General features: G+C 31.5%; 2 protein-coding genes across 4 annotated transcripts; one reads left to right on the top strand and one right to left on the bottom strand.

The window, feature by feature from the left end:
• Positions 1 to 1,186: 1,186 nt before the first annotated feature.
• On the top strand, positions 1,187 to 9,682 carry pds5 (cohesin associated factor B pds5). Of its 3 annotated transcripts, none has more exons than XM_011633670.3 (17): positions 1,187 to 1,634; positions 2,458 to 2,594; positions 2,695 to 2,889; positions 3,029 to 3,219; positions 3,296 to 3,503; positions 3,729 to 4,235; positions 4,319 to 4,617; positions 4,711 to 5,053; positions 5,136 to 5,240; positions 5,364 to 5,783; positions 5,866 to 6,231; positions 6,313 to 6,544; positions 6,689 to 6,936; positions 7,012 to 7,308; positions 7,500 to 7,535; positions 7,644 to 7,694; positions 7,771 to 9,682. In XM_011633670.3, the coding sequence occupies exons 2-17, from the start codon at positions 2,514 to 2,516 to the stop codon at positions 7,825 to 7,827; spliced, it is 3,636 nt and encodes a 1,211-aa protein (XP_011631972.1). In that variant the 5' UTR covers positions 1,187 to 1,634; positions 2,458 to 2,513; the 3' UTR covers positions 7,828 to 9,682. The 3 variants fall into 3 exon arrangements, with proteins under 3 accessions (XP_011631972.1, XP_011631971.1, XP_088939129.1); XM_011633669.3 differs by having other exon boundaries at positions 2,439 to 2,594; XM_089083003.1 differs by lacking the exon at positions 7,500 to 7,535 and having other exon boundaries at positions 2,439 to 2,594.
• Rs1 (Dead-box helicase Rs1) lies at positions 9,056 to 13,567 on the bottom strand. Its single transcript, XM_089083004.1, has 13 exons — positions 13,276 to 13,567; positions 12,960 to 13,133; positions 12,533 to 12,623; positions 12,250 to 12,395; positions 11,813 to 12,118; positions 11,595 to 11,722; positions 11,301 to 11,498; positions 11,086 to 11,230; positions 10,798 to 10,979; positions 10,391 to 10,719; positions 10,062 to 10,307; positions 9,922 to 10,003; positions 9,056 to 9,846 (listed from the first exon to the last, which is right to left on the bottom strand). Exons 1-13 carry the CDS (start codon positions 13,360 to 13,362, stop codon positions 9,747 to 9,749), a joined length of 2,214 nt encoding a protein of 737 aa, XP_088939130.1. The 5' UTR covers positions 13,363 to 13,567; the 3' UTR covers positions 9,056 to 9,746.
• Between the last annotated feature and the right edge of the window lie 54 nt (positions 13,568 to 13,621).

Here is a 13,621-nt window from a genome sequence, read left to right as displayed (position 1 = left end):
TTAGCAATTATTGCGCATGTTGTAGTCTCGATTGACTCGAGTGAAAATTCTTATTTTTCTTTCTTATAGTTAGATTAATTTTAAATGGATCAAGCGCGCGACTCGAATATTTCGTTTCCGATGGTTAAATGTTCATTTCAAGTATGATCGAAAATCATGTAACCTTCGCGAAATATCCGTACATACGCGAGAGAAGACGTTTCCCATTGGTCGCTGCCGAGTTGTGTATGCGATATATGTATATAAAGCGAGTTTTTTAATTCATCGATTAATAAATCGTATTATGCGTAAATGCAACTTTCGGTACGGTCAAGAGCTTACTACAAATGCTTTGAAGTATTTTTTGATTGATGATTAGTAAAATTCTTTGTTTTGATTGGACAATCAAACGCTTCGAAGCATCTGTAATGCTACGACCATAGTCTTTGCTCTATAAAAGCAATATTTGCGATTGATCAATCGATGAATTAAAAAATTCATCTATACATAATATTAGAGACTCTTTAATAGAAATTATGATACAAGTTTTTATTAGTTTTTATTAAAATTATACAATATATACATAATGGTGTGTGTGTCTCTCTCTCTCTCTCTCTCTCTCTCTCTCTCTCTCTCTCTCTCTCTAACGCATCCTACCATCCTAACCTAAATGTAAACTTTAATGCGTTGTGGAAAACAAATGTGCGATAAGAAAAATTATTAAAAATTGAATATCTTAGATTGTCACCCAAATTATATACAAAAATTTGTCATATTTATAAAAATTTCTCATAAAAATGCCAAAAAATACAATTCTAGTCTATGGCTATGTATAATGTATTTTAAAAATTTTATTTCTTTTCCATATATTTGAATTTTAAAAATAATTTTGATAAAAAAAGATGTTAAACATAAACAATTTTATAAATTATGCATTATTTGGACATATAATATAAAAAGATCTATTTGTTAATATCTTTAAAATATTTATTTTCTAATTGTGCCGTTTAAATTAAAAAATAACACGAATATAGGTGGGAATGTTAAAAAATGGCGGACCAATCAAAAATGGCTGTTTTGTGTCGTGACTTTTATGAGAGAATCTCTACATAATACGTGAAAACGCGCAGGCAGACTTCGATTTCGAGATAAATCGCGTGCAAGTGGCGGCAACTTCGCGTCGCGCGACGCGCCGCGCGTCCACCAATAGGCGTCCATCGAGGCGCGGACCGGTGATGTTAGCGACGCGCTCGCCTAGCCTCGCCTCACGTCGCATCCCATCGCATCGCTTTGCATCGCATCGCGCCGCGCCGTCGTGGTCGGCGAACTTCAGGCGATCGAATCGTGCTGTCGCGTCCCTCGGCACGCTTAACCGCGTACCAGAACGAAGTCCCGCCGCTGTTTCTTCGGCCGTACGTTCCGTTCGTGCTTGACCATGCCAAGTGTTTACAGAAAATCGCGTGGATTACGTCGCGGGCGTTACACACGCACTTAATTAAAGGAGAACCAGGCGACTCGCAACCGCGCGGCCTGCGCGCCCGTGCGAGTGCACCCCTTCGGAGAAAGCCGATACACGAGCGGCTTGTCGTTGGACGCATTTGCTTTATTGATATTTTGAGTGTCACAGGCCCTGCGGTGCCTATGCATATCTCCAGGTAACGTTCGACATCTGCGCATCCGCCCGTCCTTTTCCCGCCACGGGTTTCCCGCGAGCTCCTCGCGAGTCTCGTTACGCGAGAATCTTGTTTACGTCGTGGCTTGTATACGTACACGGCGACCGGACATAACCTCGAAACTGACGGCCTACGACAGTGTTGTCCGTTTCTCCGATAATCAGTACGCTTGTTAACGTGTCGATACGACGTTCAGCAACGGCGTTTTGTCCAGCTCTTATATGCTATTCGCTCGTTCGTAAAATGAAGCGAATCTTCGTCTTGATGTTTCGCGCGAAATATGTTAAGCGTCGTGCAAAGAGTATTTTTTACTAATTATCTGATCATCTGGATTATTATTGGATCAATGCTTTTATCTTAGATATATCAAAACATATAATATTGTACTAGCAGTATCTCTAAAATATGTATCGATGTTATATTTTGAACATTAATTTTGTAGCAAATTTTGACTTTCACTTGATATATTACAAATTGTCGAGTAATTTCTTCTGGACTGATTTGTAAATAATACTGTTTAAAGTATTACATGAATTTCTTAATTTCATATAAATGCAGAAGGAATTTATGTAATTTAAAGCCTTATTTTTAAATATTGCTTTATGAAAAAAGATCATAGTGTCAAATATTATACATATGTAATATAAGATATCAATGAAGTATTACTTAATGTAGAGATTGTGAAGAAAATAAAATAAAAATTGAAAATATCTAATTTCTTTGTATTTTATAAATCTCTTCAGTCAAATTCTTATGAATTATCTATGAAAAAATGTTATGTTATAGAGTTTGGACTGTGTTCTAGAATACATTGAGGATAAAGAACTTGGTTATATTTAATTGGTTTATTGACTAGCGACTATGTCTGAAATAATATACCCGCAAGGGTGTAGATCAGTCACTGAGGATTTAGGTCCAGATGAGTTAATCAGGAGACTCAAGGTATGATTAGATGGCATATTTGTTGTGATAAGCTAAACATTACTATACTATATATAATATTGTAATAATGTAACAAATATATTGTAATAAATATATATAGACATTAGCGCATACACTGCAAGCCATGGGACAAGATGAAGGAATGTACCAGCAATATATACCATTGGCATTACATTTAGCAGAAGAGCACTTTCTGATGCATCAGAGTAAAGATGTACAACTACTAATTGCTTGCTGCATTGCAGATGTCTTAAGAGTTTACGCACCAGAGGCTCCTTATAAAGATGCTGACCAGGTAATATTTGAGTATACTTATAACAATTTATTAAATAATTTATGAATTGACTGAACAAAAATGAATTAACTTAATAAATTATAAATCAAATATAATTATAGTAAGCGATCTTATTATTATTGATAATATAATTTTGTAGGTCAAAACCATATTCTTATTTCTTATTAAACAACTAGCAGGATTGAAAGATCCTAAAGATCCTGCTTTTAAGAGGTACTTCTATCTACTTGAGAATTTAGCTTATGTTAAATCATTTAACATGTGCTTTGAGTTAGAGGATTGCCAAGAGATTTTTTGTGCATTATTCTCTCTCATGTTCAGAATCGTAAAGTAAGTACATCTGAAGATAAAAAGAAAAATATTAAAATTTTTGCTATGTGATACAATTAATATAATATATTTTTAGTGATGAACATTCTGGCAAAGTTAAAAGTTTCATGCTGGACGTTTTGTGTCCGCTCATTACCGAATCGGACATTGTCAGTAACGAACTTCTGGATATTATACTTTTGAATATTGTAGAGCCAAACAAAACACAGAAGAAGAATGCATACTTGCTCGCTAAAGAGCTGGTGATCAAATGTAGCGATACATTAGAACCATATATTCAAGCGGTGAGTAATGAATTAAAAATTCCTGTTAAAAAATAAAAAATTAGTTCTTTATCACTGAACTTGCTAAAATTATACTGAAACTTTCTTGCTTTTTCTAAATTTCAAATAGTTGTTTTGTTTTAAGTATAACAATGTATAATAATTCAGTTATAAAGAACAGATCCAAGTGTGTCCCTTCAAAATATATATAAAAAATATGCTAAATTTTTTACAATATCTTGATAGTTTTTCAATCACGTCTTGATATTGGGCAAGGAGGAAAAAAACTTGCAAATTTGCAAGAAAGTATACGATTTAATTTATGAGTTAAATCACATATGTCCGAGTGTCTTGCTGTCCGTCCTGCCGCAACTAGAATGTAAATTAAAATCTTCTTCGGAGAATGAAAGATTGGGCGCCGTGGCATTATTGGCAAGAATGTTCTCCGAAAAGGGCTCGCAATTAGCCGTACAGCATACACAATTATGGAGAGCATTTTTGGGACGATTTAATGACATTAGCGTGTCTATTCGTATTAAATGTGTGCAGTATTCCATGCACTTTTTGCTAAATCATCCTGAATTGAGAAAAGATATCACAGACACATTGAAATTAAGACAGCATGATGCCGATGAGAGTGTCCGTTATGAAGTTGTCATGGCTATAGTGACAACTGCCAGGCGAGATTTCGAAGTTGTCTCAGACAGTGAGGATTTGCTCGAATTTGTCAAAGAAAGGACTTTGGATAAAAAGGTAGAATATTGAATTTAACAAAACTATTTAATGTAAAATTTAACATTTAATTGTATGATTTGAATTTATAATTATCTTTCCAGTTTAAAATACGAAAAGAGGCGATGTCCGGCTTAGCTATGATATATAAGAAACATTTGAACGATGCCGACGTACCGCAGGCTACAAAAAAGGCAGTTATCTGGATAAAAGATAAAATATTACATGGTTATTACATGGCAGGCATGGAAGATAGGTTACTGGTGGAAAGATTGTTAAATACGTGCCTAGTACCTTATCAGTTACCAGCAGAAGAGAGAATGAAAAAATTGTATCATCTCTTAGGTACAATTGATGATCATGCTTCTAAAGCATTCGTGGAACTTCAGAAACATCAATTAGCGTATGTTATACATTATTTGTTTTAATTTATAAATAACTTTAAAAATATCTTTGGTCCAAAATTAATTAATAATATATATATATATATATTTAGAGTGCGAAGAGCAGTAGTTGAATGGATAGAAATCGTGAAGAAACCAGATGCTAAGAATGAACTAACAACAAAAATTCATCAAATATCACGTTTTCTACCAGATCCCATGAAAGTGCAAGAGTTTCTTCAAAAATTTAGTTCTCATATGAAGAAAGAAAGTAGATTATTGCAGGAAATGGAAATAATTGTGCAACCGAATGTCTCTTGCAAGGAATGTGCTGAAACGATAACTAAGGTTCTCAAAAAATTAGGACAGCCCGTTATGACTAATCTGTACTATAATACAATTAAAATGTTACTCGAAAGAGTGAGCTCTGTCATGATTGACGAAGAGGCAATTAGAGTAGGCATATCATTTTTAGAGTTTATTTCGTTTTATTTTTGTTTAAAGCAACGTTTAACGTTCATATATGTGTGTAAATTAGGTTTTGATCGGATATGTCTTAGACTGTTTGAAGGGAGGAAATGTTATAGAAGAGGTCGGCCTTAATCCGAATAATGCTGGAGAAAAGGGATTAAGATTATTAGTGGTAGGTTAATAACTATTAAGATATTTTAAAAAGTATATACATTCACTTTATATACATTTCTTTAAAAAACAAAATATCGTGTAATTTTATGACTAAGCAAGTATATTATCCGAAATATTTCAGATGCTTTCATTTGTATTTGGTCCTCATTTTCTGCATAACGATATCTTGATGCAACTGGTCAATTTGCTTGAATTAGAAGACGAGATGGTAGCACCATTAGTTCTATCTATTTTTACGTTCCTGGGTAAATATAAGCCCCTATGCGATGTAGCCCCAGATATAATGAATCTTCTGGTGCCGATATGCAAGAATTTTGCCGAAACGGGAACACCGAAACAGGCGAAACAAGCTGTGAGATGTTTGTTCGTTAATATAACCAATGTTCACGACACCATCTTTCCCGAAATCATTGAGAGAATTAAGAATACTCTGACACCGACTTCGGAATATTATCGAACGTCTATAGTTACATTAGGTCATATAGCGTATAATTTGGCAGACAGATATCAAGTACAAATAAAAAATATGGTATCCAGAAAAGTAAGTGCAATAAAATTATAATGTTAATAAACTTTTTAATACTTTACAATTGTTATACATGGTATAATCTTCAATCTTGCAGATAGTTAAAGAATTACTAGTGAAAGAAAGCAGCGAGCAAGCTCCTTCTGAGGCTATTGAGGGAGATTGGTGTAGGGAGGATCAATTACCTGAAGAAACACGATGCAGATTGGAAGGCTTAAAATGCATGGCACGTTGGCTATTGGGCTTGAAGACTGACGTATTATCAGCTCAAAAGACATTCAGAATGTTGAATGCATTCATGGTGAACAAAGGTGATTTACTGTCACAAGGACGTCTAAGCAAAGCTGAAATGAGTTGGTTGCGATTGCAAGCAGGTTGTTCGATGTTAAAGATATGCGAACAAAAAGGCGTCGGCGATCAATTTACTGCAGAACAGTTTTACAATCTGTCACAACTCATGATGGTATGTTTAACGAATTTCTTTTGTTATAATGAAAAAGAAATTTCAATTGTATTTAACTTATTTCGATACATCGATATTTAGGATGAAGTTCCTCAAGTTAGAGAAGCTTTCGGTAGTAAGCTGCATAAAGGTCTGGGGAGAGGAATTCCAAACAAATGTTTACCATTGGATTTCATGGGATATTATGCTCTAGCTGGCAAGGAACCAGACAGAAGATTAAGATGTGTATTGAAGACATATATGCAAACAGATATAAATAAAAGGAGAGATTATGTGAAGACTCTTTCGTTGGGTACTGTTGAGCGAGCCATGGGTAAGAGATTAAATAGTAAGGAATAGTCGAAATCGTCGTTTTGTTTAATTATGTATACATTTATTATTTTACTAAAGTAAACTTACTATTACTTAAACTTATTATTTTAATCTAAAAATTTTCATTATCTTCTAACTTCAACAGATCAATTGCCTCATATTTTACCGGATTACATGCTGGTTTTTGCGGTACCTATTCTCGCACATGATCCCGAATTTACGAGTCACATAATGGTGAGCCAGTTGAAAACTATTCAACAATGTCTTTGGTTCATCTTGGAACCTCTCATTACGAAGAACGAGTATTACTGCTATGGTTTTTACAAAAATCTCGTGGAACGTATGAAGAGCCATAAAGATGCATTAAAACCTGAAGACAACGAGATGAATTATGTAATTATCATGAATTAGATTCGGCTCTTTTTAAGTAATCATAATTAAACAAATTTTTATATTTGTTACATATAGAAATTGTGGGCTGTTTGTGACTTGGCGATGAATGTAATATATACCAAGACTACCAATTTTGATATGAAAGAATTTCCGAGCGAGACGCGAATTCCCACGATGTATTTTAAACGTTCAGACGAAATGATGCACAATCATAAAAATTACTTACCTGCAGAACTACAAGTGAACATGACGGCTCCAAAAGGAAAGGGATCATTCCACAATACACATACAGTCAATGAAAGACCACAACGTAAGGCTAAATCTAAACAACAGAAGGAAGTAGGCATTGGACCTAATGAGACAGATGCAAGGGTAAGATAATTTTTTAAAACAATTTTGTAATTATTAGTTTTAACAATAGTTTTAACTCTCTTAGTCTAAACTTGTAATTCAATATAAACAAAATATAAATGATAGGTATTTCGATTGATTAAATAATACTAAGCAAATGTAACAAACATTATTTAAATTTAATTCTTCGAGTATGTATAATTGATTTCAAGCTGCAAGTTGGAGAAGTGGAATGTATCGATGCACAGGTAACTTTGATGTAATATTAGAAGTTGCGTGCTCTTGCCCTTATCTTTAAATATGCTGCTATTTGAATGCAAAAAAATATTAGATTATTTAGATAAATTTATTTACAGCCTGCGGAAGCGTCAGAGACCAGGATTCAACTGCCTGGCTTAGAAGAAGAGGTATGTTCGACAAATTCTTTGACAAATTCTTTAATGCAGCAAAATATCCGAGATTGTATTTTAATTTATATTTTAGATTGAGGAACCGCCAGCGAAGAGGGCATTAAGGGAATCGGATAAAGTAAATAAATAATTCAGTGATCGGACTATACCCGGGGAACACTGGGACGGGGAAAGACTTAAAAAGCACGATGATAAGAAAATTAAAGAATCTAAAAAATACTTTACAAATTAGAAAACAGAATATTTTGGTTATGTATAACGATTAATAAACTTAAGTCGTTCGTGTATTTCTAGAGTGTAAGATGTTAAGAGTATGACACAATAACATCAGGCTTATAATACAAAAAGTCCTTTGAACTTACGATTTGTCAACAAAAAAGGAGAAATAGAACGAAAAGTTTAATTCCTCGCAAATATATATAATTTGCAAAATGTTTGTTTCGTTAATAACGAATTATTAAATATTACATATGCATACTTCTTGTTACTTTCATATGAACGATAAAATCGCATCAAGTAATTTATAATATAATAAAAAATTCCTTCAAATTGCCATATATGGTCAGAATGACATCTTGTAAATTTAATAACAAACTTTTTCTTGGATCAAAGCTCTTATTCAGCATGACAATTATATTCGACAAAATTTAATTTTTTTTTTTTTTTTTTCAATGAGCGTGAATAATCATTTGCAATGTATTTTTGCTTGCTTAACATATCTGTTGTCCACAGCAAGCAAAAATACATCGGAAATAACTATTTACACCCGCGTTTGGACAGACACCAAAAATGATGTTGGACAGTGTTCACCTTTGCACTACAAAATAGGCATTTTTTTATATCTATTCTATTTCGCGAACATTTAATGAATATTGTCACAGAATTTCTTTGTTGAAAATAATATCAATTTAAACAAGCAAGTATAAATATATCAATATTGTCAACATACTTTATTAATAAATAAAGCGAAAATTACTCTCTGCAAGTGAAATATACCCAGGTATATTAATTGAATCATTACTTTACAAACAACAAAGGAGAAATACTATAATTTTGTTGCATAAATGATACATATTAGATAAGACAATGTGTGTTTATTGGCTTTGTGATCTAAAGTTGTTGGTTTTTAACACTATGATTATATCGCTACACTTTAGTCGCGATTATTATGATTGATACAAATTAAGTATGTTCTATATGTAACAATGAAGAGAAAAGAGAATATTGCGAGAATTTGCGAAAACCTTCAACTTTTGTATTTATAAATAAACATAAAATTAAAATTACCGATTGCAAAAGATTATTACGTAATACCTTAATTTATATCGATGTGTATGCAATTTATTACAACTTACATGTGTGTTAAGAGAAGATAAACATGTTTCAATTTTATTTATTAACATTACAAAAAATACTTGGAAAATAGAAATTTTTGGATATGAATTATTGAATGAAATTTTAAATGGGCCTAGGTTTTAAAAGATTTAAGTTTTTAATATATTATAATTATTAAACATTCAACTATCTTAAATTTAAACATGAGTGAAAATTGCGCATGAGTTCATGAATGGTGATGGATGATTGAAATCGTATAAATATTATAGAATTATACCTATTACTTTTTCATAGAAATTACAGTACAATGCACCTTTCAACATAGTAATTTTCTAAATTTGGAAATGTCATCTTTTTTCATTTTTCTTTTTATTTACAATTATCTCACTATAAATAAAAGTGCTTTACACTATCTATTAATAAACATCTTTATATATACTAATTGGCATTGATATGGGAGAGAGATAAAAATATTTTTCAATTATATGATCATTTCTCTGCATAGTACTGGAATTTTTTCAAATAGATCATAGAAAAGTATACATAATCTGATTAAACAACCAGTTAATCAGTGCTATTCATCTGTCGATCTGTGAGACATATGGTGTATTGTAATGGTTCTATAATAAAAACACACAAATTAAGTAACACGTTGCATACGTGTTTTTAATTATAATTATTCGAATCGTACGCACGCCCGCGTATGCATATATCTTAACGTTTTTTAAAAGATTTTTTTTGGGCCTTTCCTTTCATTGCAACTTTTCTTTTCTGTTGTGTTTTAAATGTACGATGTTTATTTTTAACGTTTGCCCTAAAAAATGAAAGAAATTATTATGTCGTAGATTTATCATTATTTAGATTTTTAAGAAAAAAATTTGAAACATACTCATATCGCATTCTTTTGACACCCTTTTTGCTCGTGTCTGTTAAGTCAGCAGCAAACGATGATCTTGATCGTTTCAATGATTCTGAAATAATATAATTTATTAAATTAGCAATTCTTTTGATATGAATATGAAATTATACCTTTTTTAGCAAGATCACGATCATTTTCATCCATAACTACTCTAATTTTCTTCTGTTTGTTATTCTTTTTGGCTAGTCGTGCTTGATAGGCAGCTACCTTTTCTAATTCTTTCTTAGCTCTATCTTCAGCTGTATCCTTTTTAGGTTCACTTTGTGCTTTTTTCTTTTTTTCTTGTACTATGTTGGGAGGTTCATTCTCACGTTTTTTATTTTTGCTAACTTCTTTCCCAGTTAATCGAAGATTTTCTGAAAATTTGATTATAATAGCATATTATTACTTCCTTCTCTCTTTTTCATTAAATAAAATATATCAATGTAAATTGCATTACCTTTTTGTTTCTTTCTTTCTTTTTTGGTTTGGAACCAACTTCTATGAGATTTATTATCTTCTACTGCTAGCAATTTTTCAACACGATTGGCTTCATTTTCTACTTTAGCTAATTCTTTTTCAGCCTTTTCCTCTTGCAAAATCTTTTCTACATCTGGTTCCAAAGATTGTAATTTCTTATTGTATTTCTCTATTATGTCTGACGGTATTATCCTATTCTTAACCGGATTTTTCGCTTGCTTGATAACTTCTTTTACCAAAGAACGTTCTTGTTCTCCCGCTAATGATACAGAAACACCTCCACGTCCTGCTCTTGCAGTTCTTCCCACTCTAATAATTATAAACATAATTTTTTTATTTTATATATAGTTTAAATGTAAACAATGTGTTACTAATTTTATTTCATACCTGTGTATATAATGTTGAAGAGTGGCGGGCATCACAAAATTAATTACAGTCTTTACACCACTTATATCTAAACCTCTTGCAGCGACATCAGTCGCTAACAAAATATCAATTTCCTCATCTTTAAACTTTCGAAGATTCTCTAATCGCTGTGGTTGTGTGAGATTACCATGAAGTTCTCCAACCTTATTATCAATACGAAAAAAGATAACAATATTATATTATTAGATATCTTTCTGTTCTTTTTTATATATAATTGATAACTATTACATCCTTAAGTGATATACTTACTTTCACACCTAATAATCCCAATAAAATATGCAATCTATGAGCTTGTTTCTTCGTTTGTACAAAAACCATGACGTGATCGTGGAAAGTTCGGCAGACTAGTGCTGCTAAAATAGCTTCGCGATCTCCTTCTCTTTCCTTACGTATACTGAAAATCATATTTGTTTAGTAAATAAAATAAAAATCTAAAAAATAATAATTATAGATAATTTAATCACCGAATAAATTCTTGACGTAAATTAAAGGCCACATCTTGATTACTATCCACGAATATCTTGACAGGTTTGTCAAGAGATACTGCAGCTAAATCTTTAACTTCCTCAGTCATAGTAGCAGAGAAGAGGATAGTCTGCCTGGTCCTTGAGCATTGCTTTACAATATATTTCATTTGTTCAGCAAAATATTCATCTAACATTCTTAAATTTAAAAAAATGTTAAACATAATTATTATCATATCAAATCAATTGAAATCAATATTATATTATAAGAATATATTTGTATATTAATTTTACCTATCAGCTTCATCCAGAATTAATACTTCAATACTGTCCAAAGAAAAAGTCGGTGCATTCTTTAAATGATCAATTAATCTTCCTGGTGTTGCTATTACAATATCCGGATTTTTTCTCAATATACCTTCCTACATTTATATATAAAAATACATGAAGAATCCTATGTAACAACTTTGTTAATTTATAGAAAAAAATTTATGAAAAATAAAATAATTCACCTGTACTTTTACATCCAATCCACCTACAGACAAACCAACTTCTACTGTTGTAAATTGAGCTAACTGCTTTGTCACTTGATAAACTTGTACTCCCAATTCTCTAGTAGGCACAAGTACAAGAACACGTGAAATAGCAGGCCCATCCAATGGCCTATACAATAATCTTTCCAAAGTAGGAAGCATGTAGGCTGCAGTTTTCCCTGTTCCTGTTGCCGCACAACCACATATATCACGACCCATTAAAGCTACAGGAATAGTGGCAGTTTGTATGGGAGTTGGTTGTACAAAATTCATTGCTGTAATAGCCTAGAAGTTTGTAAAGTTAATTAATCAATTAATCATTATTATTTATTTCGTTAATAAATTTTATTTTAGACATTAATACAATATATCGTGTATTATTTTATTATTAAAATTAATATAATAATATCACATACCTTTAGCAAAGGTCTAGATAAATTCATTTGATAAAACGTAGCATATGCTCGAGAATCCGTATATTCCTCGAAGTCCATAGTTTCCTCATCCTTTTCTTTCACAGATTTTTTCTTTCTACCTTTCTTTTCTTTAGTCTTAAATGTATCTAAAATTAATTATTAATAAGCAAAATAAATATTTATATATTACCTATCTATGGCATATAATATAAATCCATCAAAATTATAATTTCTATAAATTTGTTTTAACTATCTGATACTGTATAAAGTTAATTGTATATACCTTTCTTAAGCTCATCCTCAGATAAAGAAATAGTATCATCATTTTGGTCTATTTCTGCTTCAATTTTAACAGGATCATCTTCTGTTCCAGTCTAGCAATCATAATAACAAATATTTTTTCATCATTTCATTAATTTTAACATATTAAATGCTGAATTCACTTATTCTTTCATTTATATAAATCTATTTAAAGTTTATATAAAAATAAAATATTTTTATATAAGTACCTTTTATTTTAAAACATTAATATTAATTACAGTTATATAATAACAAATATTATTATTCACAAGTTTCCTTCATCATTTCAAATCAAATAACATCAGTGATTGGCATAACACTCATAATGATAATGAAAGTATTTCATAAAGTATTATAATTTATTGTAAATTTATTGTAATTGCTATTAGAATTAATACAATATTATATACCTGTTTATGTTCTTTCCTAATTTTTTTTATTTTATCATCTAATTTCGTGTTTGGTTTGCGTTTAATGTACTTGTTTAAGTCATTCCAAGGATCCTGATTGTGTTCAGCAGCAGTGAATTGAAAACTACTATCAAAATCTTTATTCTCATACTTCTTTTGCTTTCGTGGCTGATACTGACAAAATTCGAAAAAAATATTAGTACCAGCAAAGATAAAATAAAAAATATTTGTAAAATAAAAGACAACGAAGAGCATGTAATTAAATATCATTTCTTGATACAAATAGCATACAATAGAAAATATCATTTCAGCTTACGTCGTCTTCCTCGTCTGAATTCTCCGAATAATTCGGCACTTCTTCATCGTCCTCGATTGTCTTTAGTAAATCACAATTACTTGTCATGTTTTTCTTTCTAAAATAATAACTTTTTAATAATAAAAAAATCTGAGAACACTCATGAATCGCTCGGCTAGTTTTTGAAGGTTATATCACACAACACGTGGACGCGCATATGATACACGAGAGCTGGGATTTTTTTTGCATATTTCGAGCCGATTATACTGCACCTCTTGCACTTAAAGCGAAATGAACATAGAATGAGAGCGCTGAAAAAAAGAAAGAGTGAAAAAGGCAAGTACAAGAAGTGCACCATGACGGTACT

The sequence above is a fragment of the Pogonomyrmex barbatus genome, unplaced genomic scaffold (assembly GCF_055798465.1).
Source record: "Pogonomyrmex barbatus isolate J1 unplaced genomic scaffold, ASM5579846v1 scaffold7, whole genome shotgun sequence".
Lineage (NCBI taxonomy): Eukaryota > Metazoa > Arthropoda > Insecta > Hymenoptera > Formicidae > Pogonomyrmex > Pogonomyrmex barbatus.
Note: the sequence above shows the minus strand (reverse complement) of the source record. Positions and strands in the feature narration are given on the sequence as shown.